Raw genomic sequence first — 26805 nt, forward strand, 5'->3', positions numbered from 1 at the left:
GTCATCGTCCCCCCTACATTTGGGCAAATTGAGGCCGAGAGTCTCAGGCAGGATTTGAACTCGAGCCTTGCTGATTCCCAGGCCTATCATAACGTAGGGACTTCCCCATCACTGGCAGGTATGCTAACAGAGGCTAGATGGCCTACCATCCCCAGATCCAGTGAAAAGAAGTCTTGGCTGTGCAGGAGAGAGAGACCGAAATGTGCAGGTCCCTCCCCCAAGTCTCCGTCTGACTGCTCTCTGGGCGCTCCGAGGAGGTGGAACGTGAGAGACAAGGTCCCACAGCAGGTCCACTCGGGTCACCGAAGGAACTCTGCGGAGTAGCTGTCAAGTGAGGATCCGTTAAGAGCGAGCCAGCCACAGCTGGGGCATGATCTTGGCCAAGCTTGGCAATGGATCTCCCAGTGGGCACCAGTGCGTTTGGTGACCGACCCAGGCCCTGCGGTTGGCTGCCAAGTTCCTTATTCCAACGGAAGGCTCAAAGCTTTAAAAAACTCCTAGAAGAAATCGGGCTCATTTGTTTAGTCACTCGGCTCTGTGGGAGGGGCCAGGGGTACAAAGGCGAGACAAAAGCCGGCTCACCCTGGGGAGGTTCCGCCCCGCTCTCCTGGCAGAGCTCGCCCCTCCAAGGAGAAATAGCCTTGGAAAGTGCGGCTGCCCTCTGAGACCCAGGGGGCCTCTCCAACGATTCTCCTCTCCCTCCGTTAACCTGGGAGCCCCTGGAGAGCAAGGACCTGTGCAACTTCCTTTTTTGGGTTCCCAGCACCTAGTAGGGGCCACATCAACACTGTTCATAGTAAGCACCTAATAGATCCTTTCTCATTCATTCATCCTTTCATCTAGAGCTAGAATGCAATTGTCTTGTCTATTTTTCTCATTTGACAGAGAAGGAAACTGAGGCATTGACTGGCGAGGGGACACTGACATCTGAGTGGCCAAGGGACTGGAGCCCAAGATGGGGAATTAGAAAGACCTGAGTTCAAGTTGTGACTCAGACATTTCTTAGCTGTGTGACTTTGACCAAGTCCCTTGCCTTTCCTGTGCCTCAGTTTCCTCATCCATAAAATGGAGATCATATTAGACCCTTCCTCCCAGGGTCATCAGAAGGATCCAATGAGATGGCAGGAAGTGCTAAAGGACTTGCCCGAGGTCAGTGGCAGAGAAGTGTTGTTCTCCAAGTTCTGAGTTCCTTTGCCATCAGTGAGGCATCTCGTCTGTCTCCTTTACCCTCTGCCAGGTCCTTGGCGTGACCTCCGGCCTGTGGCCTTCTTGTGGAGCTTCTGGGGGAGGGGAAAGGAGGAGGAGATCAGGTTTGTAGAGCGCTTTGCATAAACATCACCTCTCAGCCTTTTCTGGGAAATGGGCAGGTTCTGGCAACACCTCCCATCTTGGACTGTGGGGGAAACTGGGGAATTCTGTGTGTGTGTGTATGATAAAGAGGAAGGGACAGAGGGAAGCTGGAGGAAGAGAGGAGAGAAAGCCCAAGAGTCTGGGCTCCAGGCAAGACAGCCATTGGGACCGAAGACCAGGCCAATGACTTCAGGGCTGCTTCTTCCTTTTCCATATTCCCCAGGGTCTAGAATGAGGCTGTGGCAGCGTGCTTCTGTGTGCACGTGGGTGTGTGCGTGTGTGCCCGCAGGATCAAGCAAAATGTGAGGCAAATAGGAGCAGGGGGCATTTTGAACAGAGGGTTCGAGCTGAGGCTCAGGCCCTTTTTTTCACAGGAGACAAAATCAGCTCATCTGCTGCCCATGCTCAAGGAAGCTTTGGGGGAGATGCTGCCCGGGGAGGGGGGCCCGGGGAGAACTGCTCACACCACACCTCTGGGAACTCTCTTGTCTGAGTTGACCAGCCCTTCCCTCACCCCCAGCATTTGCCCCAAGGCCCTGGGTCAGGAAGTTGCTGCTGTTCAGCTGGCACTCTGGGTGCTAGGGGAGGCAGGTGTGCACCCTCCCCCCCCCCATGTCGCTCTGTGTTCAGGTCCCTGTGGGGAAAGGAGCAGAGCTGGAAGCTGACTGACCAAGGGGGTGTCTGATGGGCTTGCCCTTCCTGCAGAAGTGCCCGGGGATTCCCAGGGGCCTTCTGGGTTGGGGCCTCTAGGTGGCCTCTCCCCAGGAAGGGGCAGACCTACGGCTCTTGGGCTTCTTCCAGAGCTCAGTCCCCGCCCCCCCTCTCTTTCAGGCCTCAGCTGCAGACCGCACTAAAGGCTTCTTGGGATTGACAGAGAGAGGGGGAAGATGACGTCTTCATCACTTCTGGAGCTCAGCTCCATAGAGACGCCCACGCTGCTGAGCGAGATCAAGACCGAGCCTCCCGAAGAGCTCCTGGCTCCTGATTGTGGCAGTGTGCCCCAGGCGGAGCCCGTGGACCTGTCCCTGCACAAGGCCAAAGCCTCACCGCCACAGACTGCAGCCCTCTTGCCGTCCTCCATGCTGGTGGCCCCCTCAGTCCAGCCACCTGTGGTGTCAGTATCTCCCTCCGGCCTGGGCTCACCCTCCACCTCTGCCATCCCGGCCGTGTTGTCTCCGGGCTCCATCCTGGCCTCGACCCAGGGCAGCAGTGGCCAGCAGATCCTGCATCTCATCCACACCATCCCCTCTGTCAGCCTGCCTAGCAAGATGGGCAACCTGCAGACCATCCCTGTTGTGGTCCAGTCCCTGCCTGTGGTCTACACCACCATGGCCCCTGACAGCGTGACCGCCGCCATCACCGTCCCACTCATTGGGGGAGATGGCAAAAACGCAGGTTCTGGTGAGTGCTGCTCCTCCCCCTTCCCCTCCCCCCCCTCAGCTCTGGGCATCCTTCCCACACACTCAGAGCTCATTTGCTGGGACTCTGCCTTTGGAAGCCCAGCTTGTGGGAACGCTGAATGCCATTCCAGCATGGGGGCCCCTCCTGCAGGGAGCCTACCCTCAGAGGGCCAGATCTTAGGCAGGCACTCTACGGAGATGGGAGATGGGTGAGCCTCAGCCTTCTCCTCCTCCTCAGACCCAGGCCCCTCTAGCATACTTCCCCCCTCCCCCCCCAGCCTCCTTTCTCCATTACAATGTGAGCTCCCCTTCCCTTGCTTGCATTTGTATACCTAGAGGAAGTGCTGCTTCTCTCCATCTCTCTCCTCCTCCTCCTTCCCCCTTTCCTCTTCTCTCTCTTCCATCTGTCTGCCATCCATCCCTCCATCTCTCCGTTGGGCCCTGTCACCTGTGTCCTCGTGTCTGCCCTTGTTGCTGTTGCCGTGCGTTGCCCCCCTCTTGGGTTCCCCAAACCTCGTCCTCTTCTGGAGTGGCCAAAGGGGCAGAGGGGAGTGCCCACAGACCTTATGGTTCTGCCCATCGGCCCATCTGGGCCTTTGTTCTGACTGCCCCTGGAGGCTGAACTGGGTGTGCCTTCCTCCCCACCCCACCCCCACCCCCACCTGGCATTGTCTACATTTGTATTCATTAGTCTCATTTGAACTTGTTCCTGTAGTCTTCCTAGCCAGCTGCTCCTGGGGAGGAGACTTCAGCTCCTTTTTTTGTGCACACAGTAGGTGCTTTATAAATGCTGCTTGCTTGCTCTTTACATTTTCTCAATAAAGGAAACCAGAAGAGATGAAGAAAGCCTCAGGGCCACAGAAGCCTGACTCCCAGGCCCTCCTTGGAGAGGCCAGGCAAGGAGGCAGTGGAATGGGCCACCAAGAATCCCATTTCCTAGGACCCGCTGGGTCATGTCATCTTCCAGGGATAAGTGGCTAGCAGCCTACAGAGCAGCAAAAGCGCAGTCACTGAGGGCCAGCAGAAGCAGTCAGAGGCTGAGCTGAGCAGCTCCCCAGATACCTCAGGCCTTTGCATTGGGCCCGCTTTCATAGCCTCCCCTAAAGATGTGGACCCTCCTCTTCTTAGAGGGAAGACTCATTCCTCTTGGCGAGGGCCCGCTTATCCCAGAGTTGGCCACTTGCTGTGTGCATCCGACCACTTGTGGGCCTCTCAGAATGAGGATCCGACTTCCTAAGAAGTGAGAAGAAAGAACTGGCTGGAGAAAAAAGGCCAGGCCTGGCCCGGTCCCGGAAACAACTTCCTCCTGAGATGCTGAGCCAACTTAGCGCTGGGTAGCCCAAATGATATCAACTGAGTTCAAAGAAGCCCATGCAGAGATGAGCTGCCCAGACTGGAAGGCTGACCCACAACAGCGCTGGGACATCCAAGCTGCTGAAAGAGCACGAGGGGCCTCAGCAGTGCCCACGAAGGCAGAGCTCAGCTGTTCCCTCTCACACTGGCCGAACAGGCTCATGCCAAGCTTCTTGAGGCTGGTTCTGCCTTCTGGGCAGCCACCAGGCAGCCTGGGGAGCTGGGGCTGCATTAGCTCCAGGCCCAGTGGATGTTGCTGCCTCCTCACCATCGGGTCCCTGCCACAAAGCTATTCTGTCCCCCATCTGTGCATCTGAGGCTCTGGCACTCCCAGCTTATCCCCAGACCATCTTCTGTGAACTGCCTTGCCATGCCCTTTGGGCCTTCCATTCCCTTCTTGGTTGGGGGAGCCAGAGGACTCCAGCCTGGCTTGGACCCCTGCTTTGGAATGCAGTTTTGTGGCCAGCAAGCCTTAGGGGGCTTGGGGAGCTCTGCTTGGGATGGATTCTTCCCCTGCTCTTTCCTTTCCTTCATCCTTCAGAGCGCCACGCGCCGATTGTCTGGTCTCCAGCCATCTGTTTTAGCCGGCCACTTTCCCAGGCTCCTCGGTTCCAGCTCAGCTCAGGGCTTTTGTTGGTCGCACACAAGTGCCCATGTCCCACCTTTGATCTTCTTTCCCTAGCCCCAGCTCTGCATGCAGGGGGCAGCCAGGCCCCTCTGGCCTCAGGTAGGGCTCACTCCGCCTGGGCTCTTTGCCTCTAGGCCCCAACTCCCATGGACCCAGGTCCAGCAACTGTGGGGCTCCACCCTGCAGCGCAGGCCCATTCTGGTTGGCTTATGAGGGATATGTTGGGATCTTAGGGAAGCGAAGTGCCAAGCAGAATGGGAGAGGGCCCACGAGCCACCCAAGGTGACTCAAGGCCCAGGTTCAGGTCCGAGTTCTCTCCCCATGCCAGTTGCCTGACTTCTCCCTCCCAATAGGAGGCCTAGTGCCAATGGGCAGAAGTTCAAGAGGCAGATTTAGGCTCAGCCCCAATAGAGGACTCCCAGGTCCTTCCTGACCTCAGGACTTGGGCACCACCATGGCACATGTGGAGGAGGCCTGGAAGCCGCTGGCAGCATTGAATCTATGCCAAGCCCAAGCTCTCTCCAGGACTGCCCATAATAGAGTGGACGGCTGAGGACAACTAGGTGACATCCGAGATGTCCTCTTCTCTCTGTTTCCAGTTTTCCCAGGCACAGCCCAGAGGGCCATCCCAGATGTCCCCAGGGTCTGGTGGGTTCAGGTCTCACACCCAAGCTTCTCTTTGGCCTCACCTTGTTCCTCCCTTTCCCCCTCAGTGAAATTAGACCCCAGCTCCTTGTCCCCGGTGGAAGTCCAGAGTGACAGTGAGGACAGCATGGGGGAGACCGTGTCTGTATCTGCGGCCTTTCAGGAGCTGCCGAGAGAGTGAGTATCTGTGTATCTGCCCCTTGGCCTCTTCCAGGGTGGCGGGCAGATGGGGGCCTCCAAGACGCTGCAGGAACCATTAAGTTGCTGTGTGTGCACATGCACACAGGCATGTCTCCCAAGCCTTTCACTCCTGTTGCAGCCTGCTTGCTTTTTTCTGACTTTGTCCCCCACTCCCAGATCTGTGGGGACCCCATTACATCACACGGACTCCCCCGACCTGAAGAAGAGGCGGATTCACCAGTGTGACTTTGCCGGCTGCAACAAGGTCTACACCAAGAGCTCCCACCTGAAGGCCCACCGGCGGATCCACACAGGTATGGACGATCCCCGGCTCACTCGCGCTCGGGCCATTTGGCTGGAGCCTGGAGTATGGATTGTATGGATGGTACGGCCTCCCTCCCATACTGCCCCACCCCAACCCATGACTAATGCAGCCCTCTTCCCCCTCTCCCTTTCCCTCTCTTTACTCACTGCTGGGGCACCGTCTCCCAGGCTCCCTGGCAAAGGAAGTTGCTGCCACGCTCTGACCTCCTGGCTGGCCTTGGCCAGCATTCCCTGCGGTGACTATGTCTCATGGGCCAGTTGCCCCAGTGAAGGGATGGTGTTGTGGGGCTTAGTTGAAAGAGGGCCATTGTGCATAGCAACAACAGTCCTGGGCACAGTACTGGGCAGCCTTTTCCTGGCTTCAGTTTATTCATCTGTCCTTGAGCGAGAGCAATGGTGAAGTGACTTACTTAGGATCACACAGCCAGTAAGTGTCTGAGACCAGACTTGAACTCAAGTCTTTCTGGCTCCAAACCTGGCACTCTATCCACTATCCCACCTAGCTGTCCTTGTGCAAAAGAAAATGGGAATAAAAGAGACCACAGAAAAAGAGAAGAGAACGTAGGTGCTAGCAGGTCCCTCAGACGAACTCCCTGGACAGTGAATTTGACTCTCAATTTAATGCCAGGCATGTCGTCCTAACATGCCCTCTTCCCCTACCCCATCCCCCTGTCCAGGTGAGTGAGTCCACGAGTGGGTCTCTTGGAAAGAGAAACCCTCCTGTATGTGGGCACGAGCTCTCTCCAAGAGCGGGAGTCAGAGAAGACTAGGAAGGCCATGAGGAGGGATGGGTGAAGGGCTGAGGCTGCCTATCCCCATACGGGCAGCAATATATGAGAAGAGAGGCTGGCCTGAGACCTTTACGAAGGTGAGGAGGCTGCTGGTGACCAGGCCCAGCCCTTGGGTCTTGGAGAGAAGGAAATACTGGCTTCTCTCACCTCTCTTTTGCTCCCTTTGCCCCTACCGCTTCCTAAACTGGTTCCTTCGGAGCCATGAGGGTTTGCCAAGTGAAAGCCTCCCGTCTCTGTTCCTTGGCCACACTGAAAAGGTCTTCAGCACTTCTTCAGCAAGGATAGTGCTAGTTCTGGAGTTTGGGAAAGAGACCACTTGCCATGTTGAGGAATTATTTATTCGTATACTTCTTAATGATATTCTCTCTCTCTCACCTATCATGTAGCTAGCTAGCTAGCATCTATATCAGTGATGGCGAATCTTTTAGAGACCGAGTGTGACCACCTTAGCCCAGATAGGGGAGGGAGGAAGTGCTCCCATTAGGCTGCTGGGCAGAGGGGGTGGGTGACTCGGGAGTGAGGAGAAGGGGAGGAGAGTGGTCCAAGTGCTCCACTCCTTTCCAGCTATGTGCCATGCTGTTAGCTATGCTCCCCTAAAACCCAGCTCCTCTAAGGGGGAAAAAGGGATTCATTTTGTAAAACGTTGGACTGGATTATACTTAAATATAGGGTTGCCAGGAATTTAATTTATTCCAAAGAGATTTATTTACAATTTATTTACAAAATGTAGAAAGAGTGAAGTAAGAAATCAGAGAGAGGATAGGGTAAGGTAACTTACTTAATGGCACTAAGCCATTTACTCCCAGCCCCTGGCCCAACCTGGGCAGGGAGAGTTGGTTCTTAGCGGGCCTTGGCAAAGCCCAGGACCTGGAGAAAACTCTCTCAAAAGGCTGGTCTCTCCTGAGGCTAGTTTCTTCATAAAATATCCCGGAAAGGAGTCAGCCCTTTCACTCACCACGTGTCAGTCCAAAGGGAAGAGACTTAAGAACAACCTCACCAGGAACAGGGTCTTAGGTCCAGGCAGCAGATTCTTCTCCAGTCTCAACTTGAACTCAGAACTCCAAGTAAAAACTGCACTCAGGAAGTTGTAACTCCCTTTTAAAGACACTTTCTTTTGCATCACTTCCTGTGCCTTTCCCTAATTTTATGTCTACCAATCACAGTTGAAGCTTTGCTTTAAGACTGCCATGGGGCAGTTAGTATAATTCTGATTCATCACCCACTTGCACACGTGGGTCACAGACCTCCCCCACTCAAGTGTGAATGAGGTGTTTACACCTTTGGTGATTAAATCGAAAAATGAGCAGGGGTTACAATTTGATTTTCACACTCCTCTCCACCAACTCCACCATGGGAATCACCATCACCACATTCTCAACAAGCTGCTGTCCAAGCTGCACCACCAGTGCTTTATCTCAGACTGGGGGGTGGGTGTGAGGAAGCTGGGTAGAAAGCCAGGGAAGTGAAGAACGTCCACAGGTGCATGGAGAGGAAACAGGGAGAAGCTCTGCCCCAAATCCCTCTGGCTTTTTAGTAAGGAACCTTGGCAGGCAATGACATGTATGCCTCTCTGGCACACATCCATAGGTTCACCACCTCAGATCTATATCTATTGTCTCTCTGTCTATCTGTCTATCCATCTGTATGGTTCTCTTTATTGTCTATGTACCCATCAGTCTATCTATCTGTCAATCTATCTATCCAGGCTGAGAATACAGGGGCCACAATGCCACCACTAATTGTCACAGACTGGTTTGCCCCTTTTTAGGCTACCTCTGCTCTGAGGGAGGGGGAGGAGGAGGAATAGCCCAGAACCGTCCAGCTCAACAGATCTAGCAGCCTAGCAGTATTGATCACAGGCACGTGTTTCAAACAGAAATGGCTGCTGTGTTTTGCCCAAGTCTTTTGCTACTTCTGCTGATTGCAGTTATGGCTTTTCTATTATAGGTAGATGTCATCTTTGCCCATGCTTACTCTCTGCACTTTCTTTTTCAGTTCCTCGTTCCCATTTTCTTGTTCTGTTCATCTGGGTACTTTGGGGGTTTGTCAACGTGTATCTGCTTCATCAGTTTCTCATTTTGGCCAGCATATCATTTGGCAAAACACTTAGTGTCTATGAGACCCTGGGCAGGTCATTTTGCTTCTGATTGCCTCAGTTCTTCAGCTGCAAAATGAAGCTAATACTAGGATTGTGAGAATGAAATTATGGATGTGCCAGAGCCGCCCATATGTTACTGTATTTCTATGGGTTCCAACCTTTGAGGGGATGGCCACAGTCAGAATAGCCAATGTCATGGTCACTTAGGGTGAGGCACACATCTGGTGGTTCATTAGCGGCTTGGCCCCCTGCTCAGGCACAGGCTTCCTTGGGGAGGTGCGTATCCCTGCTCACCCACCTCCTTGCCATGTCCCCATTGCAGGAGAGAAGCCATACAAGTGTACCTGGGAAGGCTGCACCTGGAAATTTGCTCGCTCGGATGAGCTGACTCGACATTTCCGCAAGCACACGGGCATCAAACCCTTCCACTGCTCAGACTGTGACCGAAGCTTCTCGCGCTCGGATCACCTGGCCCTCCACCGGCGGCGGCACATCATGATGTGAGCCTGGTCGCCGCCACCTCTTCTTCTCCTTCCTCCTCCTCCCCACTCTTCTGACACCCCCTCTCCCATCCTCCCTTTCCCTTCCTCCCTCCCGTCGTCTCCCTCTTCCTTTTCTCCCTTCTCATCCTAGGCCAGAGCCACCACCGGCATCGTGAGGCCCTGTGCTTTGGCAATGCCATCAGGAGGGGGCCAGAGCCACACCTAGAGGGAAAGTGAGGAGGGTGAGCCTGGGTGGCTTCCCGTTGACCTCCTCAGGCCCCCCAGGCCCAGCCTGGCTGACATCTAGGCGAGAATTCATCCCAGAATGGGTGGAATCGTAGCATGGCTTCTGTGGCCATGGCCACACTTTCGAACACAGCCACAAGTGGACAGAAGCTTTGAGCTCATGACTGGGCTGAGCTAACCCCGTTTTATCTCTTCTTTCCCGCTGTTCCTTTTCCCTTCCTGTTCTACCTTCTACTCAGCTCTTGCTCTGCTTCGAATGAGTGTCTGGAGTGAGTCAGCTGGTAACTTTCTGAATACCCCCTTCTCCCATGTAGGCCCTTGAGGGACATGAGTGCAAAGTAACTTGTCATTTCCCTGACTGAGCTTCTCCTTCTGTCCTCCCCTGCCACCCCCTTCCCCCCATGCCCCACTCCAGTCCCCAAGCCCATTGCCCAGAAGTAGCAGGTAGGAGCTCGGCGGGCACCAGGCCTAGCCTGGCTGCTGCTGGGTTTGAGCTCAGCCTGGGGAGTTGCTGACCACGGTGACTTAGTTGAGGCTGCCGTTCTCCAGGGCTAGAAACCCTCGGCCAGGAGACGCCACGGCAGGAGGTAGGGCCTTGGTTCCGGGATGAGATGGCAGCTTCTGACCTCGGCGGGCTGGGGGCCGCTCTGTGATCAGGCACTTTTCTTCCCAGGAAACTGGCAAGTTCCCTGGGATCTTTCTCCAAGACTGAGCCCCAACAGTGGAACCCAGATGACCAGTTGGCAGCTACGTCAGGGTTCCTCCTGCTGCCCACTTACCTGCCAATGGACTCGGATGCTGAAAAAGCCCCTGCTGCCTCCTTACTGTAAGGCCAGCAGGGTTCATTTAGAAACAGTGTTTCCCAATACACCAGCAGACAATATTTTGGACATTACCTGAGCAGGGAAGGTCCACAGAACATAAGAGAATAGAGCAAACCGGGTGGTATGGCACCCGTGCTCTGGTCTTGGCCTGCTCCCGGTGAGGGTGGAGGACTTAAGTGGCAGCAGCTCCTGGGGCTTCTCTGCCTCCTCTCATGCACAGACCACTTTGCTGCTGCCACTGCCTCCATTGGGCAGTCCTGTTTCACTCATCCTCCCAAGCAGGAGAGCAGCAGGACCTGTTTTCTCCCATTGGCCTCCTTTCCCTCATCGAGGGCTCCTGAGCTGGAGCCCTCCTTGCCGAATCAAGGCCTCCCCCTAGCTCTTCTCTGCCCCTTTTGCCTGCTTTTTCTACTTGGGTGCTTTGCCCACTGCCTACCAGGGACCTTCTGGCCTTCTGTTTGTTGGTAAGGGAATCTCGGGGGCTGAGCTGGGCTCAGCTGGGCCCTAGGCCCTTCCAGTGCCCTTTGCACTGAGGGCCCCCTCTGTCTGTCAGTTGGCCTGACACATTTTCCCACCTTGTCTTCTGCTGCCCCAAAGGGGCCGCCAGTCATATGATTGAAGACAAGGGATATATTTGTTTTGTACCAACCTCCAAGGAAATGCCCCCCGTTTCGGGGTGTTGGGGACCTGCTCCTTAGCCCAACTTCTAGGCAAGCATAGAGAGCTAGAAGCGGAAGGAGTAGAGAGGGCCAAGAGCTCCTCCCCCTACTTCTTGCCACAATCAGTTCCAGACCCAGGAACTTGGGAGTCCCAGATTAGTGGCATTAGGAGTTCCAGATGGGACACCTTGGAATTTAGAGGAGGGGGCTGGTAGCTCCCCCTTGGCACCAGGCTTCCTGGAGAGCCCAGCCCCAGTGCAGAACCCAGAATTTGTGCTTCCCAGAGAGGCCTGGGTGAGTGGCATGGGGCCAAACATTTGTTTTTTTACTTCGGGGTTCTGGTCTTACCTAGACTAATGTTAAAGCAAGTTTACATTTTCTAAGCACATGCTGGCAGGCGGTCGGGAGAAAGATCTTGGGCAAATCCTGAGCTGGGTGGCAAAGGGGGTGTATGGCGCCCTCTTAAGCATCTGGGGATGATCTGAACTCAGGACTGGTCAGATGGTGCTGTTGTGCGCCACACACAGCCTTGCCACCATTGCGCATCACATGGCGCTTCTAGCGAGCGTCTGTGTCTGCAAAGCCTTTGTTTGGCGTGGATGATTCCATGAAACCAGGCTGTCTTGCATTCCTGGAATTAGGATTCGTGAGGGCAAGCCTGGCTCTGGGGAGATCTGAGCCTGCAGCCAAGAGGCACTGACCGACTGACCGACTCCCAGAAATTCACGGCCATTTGGCTACTACCCCTGTGTTTGACACAAGAGGCAGGCTCTTCGTCTTCCTGGCTCTGGCACGGGAGACCTCGCTGGGCAAACCCAGGGCTTCAGATGCTTCCCTGGGGTCTCCCTGTACAGCTCTTTTCTGGGGGTCAGAGTCAGAAGCTGTTCCCTGCACCTGGGGGAATCGAATAAAGCCTCCTATCCCGTTGGGGTGGCCCTTCTTTAATTTCCCTGAAAGGTGGTAAGTCCAGCCTCTGCTCTAATACTAGAAGTGATGGGGAGCTCACTACCTCCAGAGGCAGCCCATTTATCTACGGGCATTTGCCTGGGGCTAACAAGGCACACCTCTTCTCCCCCAGGTCTCTCCACCTCCTGGTCTCAGGCACAACCCTTTTCCCAGGGATCTCTTCAATGAAAGAAATAAAATTGAGTACACTTTTTCCTGTGATTATTGTTTGATTTGTATAGACTTTTAGAAAACTTTATACTGTATAGTGTACAGGTCTATTGTTTATAGTCGATTAAATAGTTGATTAAATAGCGCCTGTGTGGTCATTTCTGGGCGAGGCAGGGGCCAGGGCCTGGGGGACAGAGCAGCCTTCCCTTTGGCCTAGCAGCATCCAGGCCTGGACATGGAGTCTCCTCCGAGGTACCTGGACAAAAGCTGGCTGCCTGGTGATGCCACGGGGATACTGAGAGCCACGGATTCCTTTGGGAATATCTTCTGTGAAGGCTTAGATGTGGGGCTTCCTGGATCGGGGGCAGGGGCACTAGGCAGTTTGGGGTGATGACATTGGCAATGTGGAGAATTTTTTCTCTCCCTCCCTCTTTCTCTCTTTGCAAACTCCTTCCAAATCATTAACTGACATGGGGGGGCATCAAGTTGTAGCAAATGTCCTGTAAGCCTGTCCCAAAGGCCTCCCCTTCTTGTTGGAGACAGATGCCCACTGGGGTCAGGCAGAGGCGAGAGAGTGCCAGCTTTAGCGTCAGGCCTTCTTGATCCTATAGGCATTGAGTTACTTGAGGTGCTTTTGGGTTTTGGCTTCGAGAGAGAAGGAGGCCAAGGCCACCCTGCTTTAGATTGCTTCCAGGAGACGGGGTGGGGGTGGGGATGGCAGCCTGTAGAGTGGGCTTGGCCTTGGCCTCCTCCTCTCTGGAAGCTTGGTCAGTCCTCTCCCAGTGGGCCTTGGAAGAGGGATTCCAACTACTTCCAATGGGCTGGTGCCAATAGGAAGCTATGCACCCAAAGGATCACAGCCTTGGGCTGGAACTTCTTGTTTCCCAAAAGGCCTGTGTGTGCTGCAGTGGACACAGGTGGGCCTTGGAGGAAGTCCAGGAGGTGGTGGTAGGGTACCGGCAAGAGTGGTTGCTTGGTGGGAGCCCACCTTCGTCACTTCAGTGGTACCTAGTGGACAGAACCCTGGACTCAGAACTGTCAGAGGGAGGAAACACTCGCTGTCCTTGGCTGAATCCTAGGAGGGCTTCCCTGAAGGAGTGAGCCCCTTGCTGTGGTCCTCCCCTCTTTACTGGTGGAGATAAGGCAATGGGCTCAGTTAAGCCAAGGCAGACGGCTATCCTAGTGAGAGGCTAATGGGGATGGGGTGGAGTAGTGCAGTATGGGTTGGAATCCTGTATGGGTATCTCACTTGGGGACCCTTGGGCAAGGCTCCCACTGCTCCCACTGCTGGTTCTTGGTTTGCCTTTTGGCCCACAAGGTTCTGTGCGCCTCTGTTAATCTATGGGTAAAAGCGGGGCCCTGAGGAGGTAGTATGTCACAGGTTAGCTGGGTGGCTGGCTGCTCAGTGGCCATTTGTGGCAAACATTGGGGAATGCCAGGATGAAGGATGTTCTGTGGTGATGAAATCTTCTGATCTGAGAGACGGGAGGAGGAGGTGAAGCTGAGACACACAGACAAATGGGAGACTGAGGGTGGGGGTTGAGCTGGGCCCAGAGCAACTTGCTTTTGGTCCTTTGCTCTTCATGCTGGCCCTGGCCTCAGGGGGGCTCTTGTTCCATTTCTCCCACAGTCTTGTTGATCTTAGTGGGAACAGAGGCCCAATCAGGGCCTTTCCCCAGCCCTTTGGGAGGCTGGCACCATGCCAGCCAAAGCCAGAATGCCCACTAGTCAGCTTCTTGGGCTCGGAGCCCCTTTATCCTGGAGGAGCAGGAGGGACCCTCAGTCAACATGGTGGTGCTCTGGACGTGACCTGGTGGGGACTGACTGTGGTACTTAGAAGCTGAGACCTCCAAAGGGAGCCCAAGCTCTCAGGGCCTTTGGGGGCTGCCACGTCTCACCGCTAATCCCCAGGGGTTTCGCAGGCCACTTGAATCCCCAAATCTTTTTTCTGAAACCTTTGTCTAGCCGGGCCTCCCCTATCCCGTACCTGGCCAGTTGATTGGCTGTACAGGGCAAGCTAGTCCCCTCTATCGCCCCCCCCCCCCCCCCCGCTGCCCCCAGCAGAAGCTTCTCTGAGAGACAGGAAGCTCGGAATCCATCGAAACACAAACACAGGCCACTTGGGAGATTCTCTTGGGGAGACAGGCACCGTGACTGTGAAGGGGGGGCATAGCCCCCAACATGCTCCTCCACCCCCCACTGAAGTCTTCCTGTGTTTGGGTGTCCATCTCTGTGGGTTTCCTCTTCTTCCTGGATGTTTGGGAGAGGCTGGAGCCCTGTGGCCAGCCCCGGGAGGGTTTGCGGACATGTGAGCGGTGACCATCACTGCGTGTGAGCCAGTGATGCCTTCCCTTCAAGCCACGAAAGGGTGGTTGCTTGTGGCCCCCCTCTGAAGGAGAGACTACCTCAGTATCCAGGGAGGCTGGGGGGATGGGGAAAGGTCTCTTCGGAGAGAGTCGGGAGTGAGGAGGCCAAATGGTCCAGCCTTAGGGAAGGGTGCTAGAGATGGCATGGCATCTAGGATGAATAGCAATGGTTGCTTTGGCTTAGAGCATGGAGGATGAGATGGAGAGTACTAGCAGCTCATCAGGCAGTAAGCATCAATTAAGTGCCTGCTGTGTGCTGAAGCCTGCAGATACAAAGAGGCCAAAGGCAGCCCTTGCCCTAGAGGGGTTCACAATCGAAAGGGGGAGACACTGTGCAAGCAAATAGGGAGGTCCCAGGAAGATCTTGGCACTGGTGAACTGAGGGGAGGTGCAGAAATGAAGAGGGGCTACAGAGGACTTCCTGGAGCCTTACAGGAAGCCAGAGAGGTCTAGGCAAAGATGAGGAAGCAGAGGCTATCCTGGCTTGAGGAGAAGAGAAGGCTGTGGAATAGGGAGTCACTTGGGGGAAGTTGAATAGGGGAGAAGAAAGCAGCACAGGGAATCACAACAGCCAGGGAAACCAAGGGCTAGCACAGGGGTGGCCCGAGGCACAGAGAAGAGGGAGGTTCCATTTTTCCAGCAAAGGGGGAGAGTGAGTGTGATTGGGAGAAGAAAGCTTCAGCTCAGTAGGGGGCTTCCTGCCAGGGAGCCAGGACTGAGCATCCTCACCGGCGGCCGAGGGCAAAGGTGGCTGCTGGTTGATGTGAACGTGGATCCCAAGGGCTGGAGGATCCAGACCTGGGGAGGGGAGGGTCAGAAAGAGGAATGATGCTTGTGGCTGAGGGCCAGTTTAGGTTGGGTTCAAGCTGGGGGGAGGGCAGGGGAGGGCAATGACAAAGACAGAGAAGGTGTTTAAAGAAAGAAAACCAGTCCTCAGAAACCCAGATCATGGAGGCCATAACACAGGCACGACAGCCGGGGCTCGGCCCTGGGCTGGTGGCCCATTCTGGAGCCTGTGGTTCAGGTAGCCTGCTCCCCAGCGGTCACTCCCCCTGATAACGGATGTGGGGTCTGGGTTGCAAATGGAGACGGTAGTCTGGAGGACATTGCCACTCCTGGGACTCTGGCGTTCTCTCTTGGTGCCAGCTACTCAGCAGATGGGAAGGCTGCCTGGTGGGGCATGGGAGAGGCTGGTATGGGCTCTCCGACTGGATGGGGGGGGTACTCCAGTCCCTTTCCACCTCAGTGAGGGCCACAGGAGCTGGGTTAGTAGCCAGAAGAGTGGCTGAGTCATCACTAGGGTGGTGGCAAGGGTGGCAAGCCTCTTCCAAAGGCTGGTCCCCCATAACAGTGTCTGTGGGGCTTTGGGCTGGAAGGAAGCAGCACGGGTTTTCTGGGAGATGCCATAAGTCCTGGGGTTCTTGGAATAAAGAGCTCTGGAATTTCTCAAGTGCTTTCGAGTTTGCCAAGTGCTTTACACATAGGTAAGGTTCTCATTGCATCCTCCTGATAGCCATGTCAGGTAGGAATTGTTATGATTCCCATTTTTTACAGATGAGGAAATGGAGGCAGGCAGCAGTGAACTGATTTGCCCAGTGTCACACAGAGAGTCTTCCAGACTCTGGGTCCAGTGCTCTGCTCCCCCAACCCCAGCTAGCCTCCCAGTTTGGCTTGGGCTTAGTCGCCCAGCAGTATTAAGAGATGGGCAGTTGGTGCTTTTGTCAGGCACTTTCTTCACAAGGGCAGCTCCTACTGGCAGTTTGTGGCATCTGACCATTGGTGGTGGTGAGGACGGCCACAGGGCCTGGGCTAGAAGCAGCATCCGTGGCCTGGGAGGGTGATGCCAGTATGGAGGATCTTGGGGTTCTGTGTCCCTTGGTGGCATCTGGCAGTAGGGATGGTTGCAAGCCCCTCCTTTCTCTCCATGATACATGGAAGAGTTGAACTGGAGGCAGTGGCCCTGGCACTCCCAGGACTTGAGCTTAGGCAGATGCCCACAAGGCTGTGGCTGAGGGGATGTCTGGCCCTTTCCACAGAGCATCGTCCAGGGAGCTGTATGGGTTCTCTGGAGGATGTGGGCACTCTTGGCTGGGACTCTCAAGTTTGCCCGCATGCAGGTGGCAGCACCAGGGAGGTCCCTTGTGTGGAGAGTTTTTTTCCTCAGCACTGACTTTAATGGTTGTGTAGGGTTGGGAGCAGGGCTGGAGGTCCAGGGGCCCTGGGTGGCGCTGGCTGCTGGCTAGTGAGCCACTCCTTTCAGTGGTGGCCACAGGGGCCAAAAGTAGGGCTAGGCAGCGGCAGCTGGGCAGAAGCTGGTAAGGAGGGTGTGCCTGCCCTCTCAACGGTGCCTTCAAGAAACAAGACTGGTGGTCCTGGAGGTGCTGCCACTTGGTGGCAGCTAGTACCAAGTGGGCATTTCTGGCCATTCTACAAGGGGCTTTGCCCTCCAGCGACTGGACCTAGACTAGAAATCCCACCCATGGCCTGCCTGGTGGTGGCAGCTGGTTGCCACTGGGTCTTTGTGGTGGTCCTCTTTTGGCCAGGCTATGGGGACTGGGCTGGCTGTGTCAGACGGTGGGAGCCAGCCAGCAGGCACCACTGACTGGCAGAAGCAAGTGTGTGGTTGTCCTCCACAGTGATGGCTGGGGGGGGGGGGCAGGATGGATGGAAGCAGGCACAGAGGGCCCAACCCATGCACAGAGCACTGGACCTGGAGTTGAGGAGCCCAGGGAGTTCAAATCCAGCTTCAGACCCTGAACTAGCTGCCTGACTCTGGACCAGCCATTTCACTTCTGTCTACCTCAGTTGTGTCACCTGTAAAATGGGCTTGTGGTATCAGTGGACACTGGCGTGCCTCGCCACACCTCTAATGGGAGAAAAGCTGAGCTAGTGGGCACCAAGACAGGCTGGCAAGTGACTTCGATAAAGAAAGCACTAAGCCAAGTGCCTGACGCACAGTAGGCACTTTCTGCTTCCTGCCAGAACTAGAGACGGGGATGTCCCCAGGGGTGGCCGCAGACTGCAAACTGGGGTCACTGCCAAGGCTTGGGGGAGGCGCAAGAGCCGCCCGTTTGCTCCCTTGCCAGCGGGGTGAAGAGAACCAGGCGAAGGTCTGTGGGGGCGTGCCCCTCCCGCTCGCCCCTCCTCAAACGCCGCCGCCGGACACGCACACGCGCACACACGGACTCACACACACACACACACACACAGACGGACTCACACACACACACACACACGCACGCACACACGCACGCACGCACGGGGGGAAGGAGTGCAGGGCCCGGAGCAGCCGGGCCAAGTGGCGGCCGAGTCGGCGGGAGGAGAGGAGGACCTGGAGCGAGAGGCACTCGGGTAAGCTGCAGCGCGGGGAGGGGGGCGTGCGTGAGTGCGTGCCTGGGGGGAGGTCGGCGGGCGCGCGCCAGGGGCTGGGAGGAGCCGTTTCCGACCCGTGCCCTTTGCCAACTTGGCCAAGTGTTGCTCCTCGCCCCCCACCCCCACCCCGCGCTTCCCGCGGAGCCGAGCACTCCCTGCCTGGCCGCCTGCCTCCGCTCACCTGGGTCCGAGGTGGGGAGGGGGCGCCGCACGGAGCGTCGCAGCAGGAAGGAGTCCTCGCGCTGTCCTGCGGGGGGGCTGCGGGCAGGTTTGCAGAGGGCCGCTCGGGGTGGGGGCACCGGCATGGCCTGGACCTACTGCGGGGCTGTCCCATGGCCAGACTGGAGGGCGGAGAAGGGCCGCGAAGCCTGGGCGGCTTCTTGCTCCAGTCCGTGCCCCGGCTCTGCCCGTAGCGGCCGCGAGCGATTCGCCCAGCCCGGGGGAGGCGGGAACCCCACCTGCCGGCCTTCTGGGCTGGGTGACCTTGAACCCGCTTCGGGCTGCCCCTGCCTCAGTGGATGGATTCCCAGAAATGGGCCGGCTGAGCCGAGGGGCGCCCCAGGCTGCCGTCCGAGAATGGGGGCGGGGGCCAATTGGGCCAGCAACGCTGTGGCCCACCGCAGGGCCTCCACTTGGGAGAACCAAGGGCGCTCCTGCTGGGCCACATGCGAGGCTGAAGTAGTCAGGGGCCCGCAGGACCACGCCAGGCTTCTTCACTGCCTGACGGAGGCGGGGAAATGCCGAGAAACCCCGCCCCCTCCCCTCAGTTTCCCTCTTATGTCAAGGGACTGCACTATCCTCCCATCCTGGGCATCAACTTGACCTCTCTCCCCTCCCTCTCTCTTTGTCCCTCCTCCTTCTCTCCCCTCCTTTCTGTCTCTCTATCTCCCCCCCCCCCCCATTTGAAAATGTCTGTTAGCCCTATCTGGACAGTATCTCTTTAGCTAGGGGACAGTGGCCTGGGTCTGGAGTTTGGACGACCTGAGTTCAAATACAGCCCCAGATCCACTTCTTAGCCGTGGGACCCTGGGCAAGTCACTCTACTTCTATGCTTTCCTAGCTTCCTCAACTGTTAAGAGGACTATTATTAATAATAATCAGGGTTGCTGGGAAGCTCCAGTGACATCATCTTATCAAGTGCCGTGGAAGTTGGCATCATCACTCACAGCCACCCCCTAGCTCAGGCCTTTGTTGCCTCTCCGAAAACTTAGATGACTTGCCCAACGTTACAGATGGTTCAGGGACAGAGGCTGAATTTGAATCCAGCTCTTTTCCACTAAACCACACTAGGTACCTGAGAGATTTTTTCTGAGAACCTGAGTTCAAATCTAGACAGCCACTTCTTGTGTGTGTGTGTGTGTGTGTGTGTGTGTGAGAGAGAGAGAGACAGAGAGACAGAGAGACAGAGAGAGAGAGAGAGAGATCCCTTGGGCAAGGCATGTCAGTGTTCTGGGTGGCCTCAGTTTCCTCTTCTGTGAAATGGAGGGCTTAGACTAGAAGCCATTCAAAGTCCCTTCTGTGTTCAACTGTGGCCAGGGAGGCTGATGCAGGAGGGAGGAGCCCAGCCACCCTCCTCAACAAGGAAGTGTATATGGAAGCCCTGTGGCTAGGTGGTCAGGGTAGTCTTCATAGAGGAGGTGGATGTTGGTCTTGGCCTGAAGGATGGGGCAGGATCCACAGAAACATGGGAAGGGATGGGGTTAAGGTGGAGGAAACAGAGTCAGCTGGGAGGCCAAGGAATGGGAGGAAGGGCAGGTGGCGCCCAGCTGGTGGAGTTCTCCATCCAGAAGCTAGAGGTACGAGACTGGAGCCCTGGTGACTTGGAAGCATCCTGATTGGAGATGGCAGCGGCCAGTCTCTTTGGGGAAGGGTTTCTGGCCTTGGGAACCAGAACTCAGGCTTGGCCTTCAAGGGTTAAAGAGGGAGTGTGGACTTCCTGTTGTGGTAGCATTTCTTGGCTGAAGTGGCTACCGACTGAGGATAGCAGGCACACCCATGTGAAGGATCCTGAAAGCAATGCTGCTCTGCTGGGGTGCCTGAGAAGGGCCTCTGGGTGTCGCCAGCCTGTCCCTGCACCGGATGCCCCTGGCTCAGAGTCTCTTTTGCTTTTGCAGCTGAAGAGGTCGTCATGGCTGTGGTGCACAACGCTAGAGACAGAGAGGAGTCGGCCGCCTTCCCTGAGATCATCGAGCTCAATGTGGGAGGCCAGGTGTATATCACCCGTTACCCCACCCTGGTCAGTGTTCAGGGCTCCCTGCTCTGGGAAATGTTCAGTCGGAAGAGTCCCCTCTGCTTGGCCCACGACAACAAAGGGCGGTTCTTTGTGGATCGAGATGGCTTCCTCTTTCGTTATGTGTTAGACTATATGAGAGACCACCAGCTGGTGCTACCCGACCACTTTCCAGAGCGGAGCCGGCTCAAGAGGGAGGCCGAGTACTTCCGACTGCCTGAGCTCGTCAAGATCCTGGCCCCCGAGACTGGAAACAACAGCTTGGTGGCAGCCGATGACCTGGAAGAGCAATACTCCAACTATACCTCCTTCAGTGGCCCAGGGGGCTCCCCTGGGGCTGGTGCCGTGGCAGGGGCCATCCGCAAAGGTGGTTACATCACCCTTGGCTACCGGGGTTCCTATACCCTAGGCCGGGATAGCCAAACCGATGCCAAATTTCGTCGTGTGGCCCGAATCATGGTGTGTGGCAAGATCTCCTTGGCCAAAGAAGTATTTGGCGAAACCCTGAATGAGAGTCGGGACCCGGACCGCCCTCCCGAGCGGTACACTTCCCGATACTACCTCAAATTCAACTACCTAGAGCAAGCCTTTGATAAACTGGCCACTGCCGGTTTCCACATGGTAACGTCCAACTCGACGGGCACCTGTGCCTGTGCTCAGGACCAGAGCGATGACAAGATCTGGACCTCTTACACCGAGTATATTTTTTACCGCGAGTGATACTCAGAGACACTGCCTCCACTGCCTCTGCCGCCTCCACCACCACCCAACAAAGAGAAGCCACTGAGTTCTGACTCCCCTTCCCACCATGGGCTGATGCTAGCTCTCTTCTTCCCAGAGAGACTTTGGTGGCCTGGGCTCTCAGCCTCCTTGGCCCACTGTCCTGAGAGTCACTCCCTTGTCTCGAGCCTTCTTGCTTCTGGCCTGGCATGGGCTCCTCCGTATACATATATGTGTCCACATAAACATATCGCCCTGGCAGGTCAGGGACCTAGGGGAGGTGTGGGGCCTGGGAGATGGATGAATGCCCTGAGTGGCACAAGGTAGAACCCCAAGGCTGCCAACAACCTCCACCCCCTCCTCAGCACTTCCTTCCTTGTGGGTTTGTGATCTCTATGACTGGATGCCTTGGGTCCTGGGTGGGAGGCTCCTAGGCTCTAGCAGCTCCTAGGCTTGCTCACCATCCAGAAACATCCTATAGGCAATGGTCCCACAAGGCCAAGTGGACAGATGAAGACAATAGCCCCTGAGGGCCCCAAGCAGCTTGACATTTGGGGGAGGGGGGCAGGTGGAGGTGGGGAGGAAAGGGGAGGGAGGGGGGCTTCTGGCAGAAGTCAGTGAAACTAGTGTAGTGGAGAGGGGGGCATGTGGGATGGGTAGTCCAGAGGCTACTGAGAGTGAGGTGAGTGAAGGGCTGAGTGAAAGAGGGCAAATGGAGGCTCAGGTGTGCCTCAGTGTGGCCAGGGGACAGGGCAGGGGAAGCCCTCCTCTGGCTGTCTCTAGGTCTCCCGCAGTGACAGCCAGTGCTTTCTGTGTTGGCTGGCCCTGGCACTCCCTGGGCACATGCAATAAAGGAAGAAATAATAAAGACCCCTCCCTTTCCTTCTTGGTCTCTTTCTTTGCCTCTTCTGTAAGCGTCCTTGGCCAGCGGAACCTAGTGGGCTGTCGCTGGCCACCTCAGCTTTGCCAGATTCAGCCTCTGTGAGAGGAGTCAAAGAGCTCCTCAGACACTTCTCCAGTTCTGGAAGCTGCTTCACAACTCTGAGCCTCAGTTTGTCCATCTGGCAGAGGAGGCCAGTAGCAGTGAGGATGACAAGAGCATTGATCTGGCCCTGCAGGCTCTGGCTGCCAAGAGGCCTTGGTTCTTCTTGATGTGTCTGACTCTGGGTGCCCACTTTGGAAACATATGTCAAAGGGTTTCTCTTGGGCAATCTCAGTGTGCTGGGCTTTGCCCCTCCCTCTCTTGTGGCCAGAGCCTTCCTCTCCTTTGCTCCTAGCTGAAGCCTGAGTGGATTGGCAAGTCCCCTTTCTTTCTCTGGGTCATTTAGAGGAAACCAAGGCCCAGGGAGGGGAAGCAATCCAGGGTTTGCCCTGGGTCCTCGGACCTCCACTCCAGCTTTCTTTGCCATGTCACAGGCTCTTTAGTCTCTTCATAAGGGGCTTCTGGCCTGTGGATGGGTGGGGCACACAGGTGGCATCTGGGACTCTGCCCCCGTCTGGTCTCTCCAGCAGCCTGTCCTGCTTTGTAGCCATGTCCCCAGGGTCTCCTCACCCTGCCCCTCCTCCTCGTCACAGACCTCTTGGGTCAGCCATTCTAGCTGTCCCAGGCATCCTGGGGAGAGGCCAGCAGCAGCTATGGAGGGAAGATGACAGGCCAGCTCAAGAGTGTCCACTTCATGCCCAGGCTCTTGGCCATTCAGTGAAGACTGTCCATTTTGTCGAGTGAAGGAGAGTTGGTGAATCAAGAGAGAAGGACACAGAGCTGGACCCAAAGACGGCAAAGCCTTGCCCAAGGTCAGGCAGCTCTCCTCGTGGCATGACCCAGCCCCAGGTGCCCAGAGAAAGCCAGAAAAGCATGACCGACCACAGCTTCCAAGGCAGCACTTGTTGCTCTGGCACTGTCTGCTCACGTGGCTGTGGCAAAGTCACTGACCAAGCTTTTTCAAGCTTTAGTTCCCTGCTTTTTAGAGTGACAATGTTAAGGCGTCTCTCTGGCCCCTCTGTCGTAGGCTGGCTATGATGGGAGTGCCTCAGAGATCTCACAGTGAAGGAAAGAAGAACCAGCTGGACAAGTGGGAGTGGGCCCCCCGCCTGCCAAGCCCCAGCCAGCCCCTGCAGAGGCTCCTGCCCTATTTTGTCTTTGCCAGCGGGGTGCAGGGAGGGCCCAGAGGTCTGGGCTCCATTCCCAACTTTGCCACTCACCACCAGGTGAAGTGTTTTCTCTGCCCTCTTCAGGACTCAGTTTCCCCATCTATGAAATGGAGGTGCTGGCCTCAGTGCCATTCAAAGCCCCTTGTAGCACCTGTGATCTCTGACTGCTCTCAGTGAGTTGCATTTAGTTGTTCTCTTCTCCACCCCGAGCCCCCCAGACATGGGCTGCATGAAGGGCCTGGCAGCAATGCTGGAAAACCAGCCATTGGTGTCTTTGATGGCATCTCCATTAAGAAGGTGGCAGGAATGGTTGCATGGCTCTAGAGCGTCACCCTCTCTTAGGACTGTGGATGCCCAGTGGATTTGTTTGGATTCCAAATTGGGAAGCAGTAAGGCCCAGCACATGTTTAGAAACAATTTCCTGTCTCCATCGCCAACCCCAGCCTCAGTCTGGAGATTGGGGGGGGGTGGCGCCGGAAACACAGGCGCTTCAGGGGAAGCAGCATGTGGGCGAGTCCTCTGGGGTTCTCAGGGAAAAAATCCCACTGCCCCAAGAAACAGGAAGGCTGCAAGCCATGGGGCCCATCTCTCCCCACAGAGCCAGAGAGCCGGCCCATTGTAACAGAGCCCTTTGGGAGGGCCTTTCCTGCCAGGACAGCAGAGCTGCCCCATGGAGGTCGCAGACCTCCCTCCCCTTCCTTCCTCCATGAAGTCAGAGCCCGGCTCCCAGCTCTCTCCTCTCCCCAGGAAGGGCATGCTGTGCCTGCTGTGGGGTAGAGCGAGAGGGTGGGCTGTTTGAGGGAGAGTCCACGGGAATGTGAAAGGGTCCGTTGTTCCACTCTGTGATGGGTAGGCCAGCATGAGGTGAACAGCAGCAGCCCAATAGGGCTACACAGCCCAAGTAGGGCTGCCATGTTTTACCTGGCATTTAGGGTTGGTGCTGTGCCCCCCTCCCCGGGTTGTGTGGCCTAGCAGCCATCTTTAGGAAAGGGGCTAATCTTGAGGGCATCGCCAGCTTCCAGGCTGCTGCTGGAGAGTGGTTGTCTTTGGTTGTTTTGAATAAGAAAACATTTGAGCAAAGGCCAGAAAATCGAGGGACAGCTGGGTGCCCTGTGATACACAGAGGGCACTTAAGAGGTTCAGACGTGGGGCTTAGACAAGAGTTTCCTGTTTATGTCCTTGGGCTCTGTGGCAGTCATCGGTGACGCACAGAGCAGCTGCCAGGCAACAGGAGCTCCTGCCTCGAAAGTGTCAGTTCTCCCCTCAGCACTGAGCAGTGCGTGTACCCTCTCCAGCCACCCTGGACTTTCCAGATCCCAGGCAAGATGATATTACTCATACCCAGGGACGGCAGGGCCTCTGGGAGACTCTCAGGGTTTGGCTCTCCTAGTGCATGAGGGAAAGACAGAGAGACAGAACAGCACACTCGATCCCTAGATAATGGTGACGTTCTCTGCTCCTGGAATTCCACCTCATGGCGTCTCCTGGACAAGTGAGAGGGGAAGGAAACAAACTCGCTCTCGGCTCTGTCCCTTTCATTTCACTCTTCCTGGCCTCAGTTTCTTCATCTCTACAATGAATGGATTGGACAAGATTCTTCTTGGCTCTAACAACATCCAAGTTGTAGCCATGTGGCCTCAGAGCCAGGCAAGACCTCCATTGGCACCAATTCTGGCGTGACTGACAACCAGAAGAGAATCCTTGTATCTCCAACTTCCCTGACAAGTGCCAGTTCATCCTCTGCCTGAAGATCTCCCGTGAGTGGGCACCTCTCCAGGCAGCCCAGTCCACGTAGGGGGAGATCGCATTGTTAAGACCTTTTCCCTTCCGATCATCTGCCCCTCCGTGGGTCAAACCCACCACACTTGACCATCTCCAAATCCTTCCCTCCAGAGATTATGCCCTCCAGCTGACCTTGCTAAGTCAGGGCCTCCAAGCCTTCCACCATTTAGAGCAAAGGGGGGGGGTCTGATTGACCTGGGTGTGGAAGGGGAACAGCTGGCCCTGGGATCTTTGGTACCCTTTGGCTGCCATTTCCCTTCCCAAGCCCTTGCTCTCAGGTTCTAGGTACATTTTGTCCTTGGCACTCAGGAAGGAATGTACCGTTGCTTTGACCAAGGGCCCTGTTTGCTTTTCCACTTTCTCCTCCACAGGCAGGTTCCTGGTCATGGAGTTCCAATGTCTTGCAGCCCCTCTTTTAGGACCCACGACGTCCCCCAGGAAGCCAGAATGCAGCTCTATGGTTCCTGCTCCTCCTGGAAAGGACTCGCATGCCCTCTGAGGCCCATTCATCCCATCCCCCTTAGAGGCCAGTGAGTCAAGCTTCCAGCCTAGTGTGAAGAGAGACTGGGAGTTCTGCCCCTCCCTCTAGAGCTTCTTGTGGTCTATTTGTTCAGCTCAGTGGATCTCCATATCTATCTCAAGGGATGGTGGGAGACCATCCTGGATTCCCAGGACCAGAAGTATCACCTTATTAATAGTATATACCACCCCTCCGTCCCTCCCAGGGGAACAAGGGTCACATTAGAGTTCTATTCTGGGAAAAGAATCCGGGAAACCGGCTCCCTCCAGAACCGGGCCCTGGGCATCCTCCTGCTCCCCTTCAGATGGGGCACCAGATCTCAGATCAAAAACACTGAGCAATGCCTCACGAGACGCCAACAGGGCTTTTTGTTAGACCACTAGCACATACACACACACACACACACACACACACACACACACACACACACATGTCCTCTCCTCTGCCCCATAAGATGGAAGCTCTTAGAGGACAGGGACTGTTTCCTTTGTGTCTCCCGGTGCCTAGCACAGTGCCTGGCATTCGATTGATGTTTGTTAGGTATTCCCTTGATTGAGTCATTGGCCTAGAAGACCACTGGGCTGCGAGAGGATTACCCTGGGCAGGTGTTTTCCTGCCTTGTTTTCTCTCTCCAGGCAGCAGCAGCAGCAGCCTTAGCAAGAGAGCCAGGGAAAATGAAGTCTGAATGGGCATGCCATGCAGGGGCCGCCTGGGGGTGAGTTGAGGTGGAGGACAGGCCAGCGCTGAAAGGGCAGACAAAGCTCCTTTGGGCAGCTGCTTCCTGCGTCCTCACGCATCAGTCATTGGATAACTAACGTGGCCCATATCCTTTGGGGGTTGCAGGGATTCACTTGGTACAAAAAAGCTTCCAGAAGTGGAAAGAAGACCAGAGGACCGAGTGCCTGGGCCAGGCCCACTTTTCTCCCCAGGAACGGCCCCAAGCCTTGGGGAGCACCTACACTTGCCAATTGTGGAGGCCACAAGCCCTCTCCAAGCTGTAGTCTACCCACAATCATCAGTGACTCAACTGGGCCCTTACAGATTCTCATTTTCCCAGTTAACCCACTCAAGCACAGTCCCCAGGTCCTGGAGGGAGCTTAAACCTGAGCTCCAAAGAGATCCCTCTTGGGAGGGCAGTGCCTCCAGAGCCCACCCCGATGGATGATAGCCTTCTCTTTGGGTCTTCCCCATCCCATCAGAGGCTGCCATGATGACAGACTACGTTTGCCCAAATGGCTGAGCAAACACCACAGAGGAGAATTTATAGAAACAAAGTCAGTGGTTTTTTTTAGGTTGGGAACCTCCTACTCTCCCTGGCCCACACCCAAAGGCAAAAATTTTTCTTTGCTTCTCCCCATCTCAGAGAACTCTTGCTCCATTATAGTGAATCGGCAGCCAACCACCTTTGATTAACTGATGCCAGGCATCCGCAGTAAGTCAGTCCGCTGCATTGTTAGCATGGTACTCCTCATCAGTTATAAACTTCAGCTCATGGTACAAATTGGTAAACTGAGGTAACCACTGAGTATTGAACAAATCTATGGTACAGTCAGGTTTACAGTGAGCTT

At 55.7% G+C, this 26805-nt stretch overlaps 2 protein-coding genes across 9 annotated transcripts in view; both read left to right on the plus strand.

The window, feature by feature from the left end:
• The window catches only part of KLF8 (KLF transcription factor 8), a 43495-nt gene extending 23420 nt beyond the window's left edge, over positions 1-20075 (plus strand). For 4 of the 8 annotated variants that reach the window (XM_007507626.3, XM_007507625.2, XM_007507628.3 and 1 more), the window contains exons 2-6: positions 2182-2751; positions 5445-5553; positions 5734-5870; positions 9092-9269; positions 10171-12237. In XM_007507626.3, the coding sequence (XP_007507688.1) occupies positions 2238-2751; positions 5445-5553; positions 5734-5870; positions 9092-9269; positions 10171-10327 (1095 nt within the window). In that variant the 5' untranslated portion in view covers positions 2182-2237 and the 3' untranslated portion in view covers positions 10328-12237. Of the gene's footprint in view, positions 1-21; positions 1311-2181; positions 2752-5444; positions 5554-5733; positions 5871-9091; positions 12238-19948 lie in introns of those variants that run through there. The other 4 variants (XM_056809302.1, XM_056809301.1, XM_007507631.3 and 1 more) reach the window with 4 other exon arrangements.
• LOC100017359 (BTB/POZ domain-containing protein KCTD12-like) lies at positions 19963-21666 on the plus strand. Its single transcript, XM_056809304.1, has one exon. The coding sequence runs from the start codon at positions 19963-19965 to the stop codon at positions 20782-20784; it is 822 nt and encodes a 273-aa protein (XP_056665282.1). The 3' UTR covers positions 20785-21666.
• The last annotated feature ends 5139 nt before the right edge of the window (positions 21667-26805 follow it).

This window comes from Monodelphis domestica, chromosome X (assembly GCF_027887165.1).
Source record: "Monodelphis domestica isolate mMonDom1 chromosome X, mMonDom1.pri, whole genome shotgun sequence".
NCBI classification, from domain to species: Eukaryota; Metazoa; Chordata; class Mammalia; order Didelphimorphia; family Didelphidae; genus Monodelphis; species Monodelphis domestica.

What these genes read in the sequence shown, in the direction of transcription:
- LOC100017359 (XM_056809304.1), top strand. Translation starts at nt 19,963, where the DNA reads ATGGCTGTGGTGCACAACGCTAGAGACAGAGAGGAGTCGGCCGCCTTC.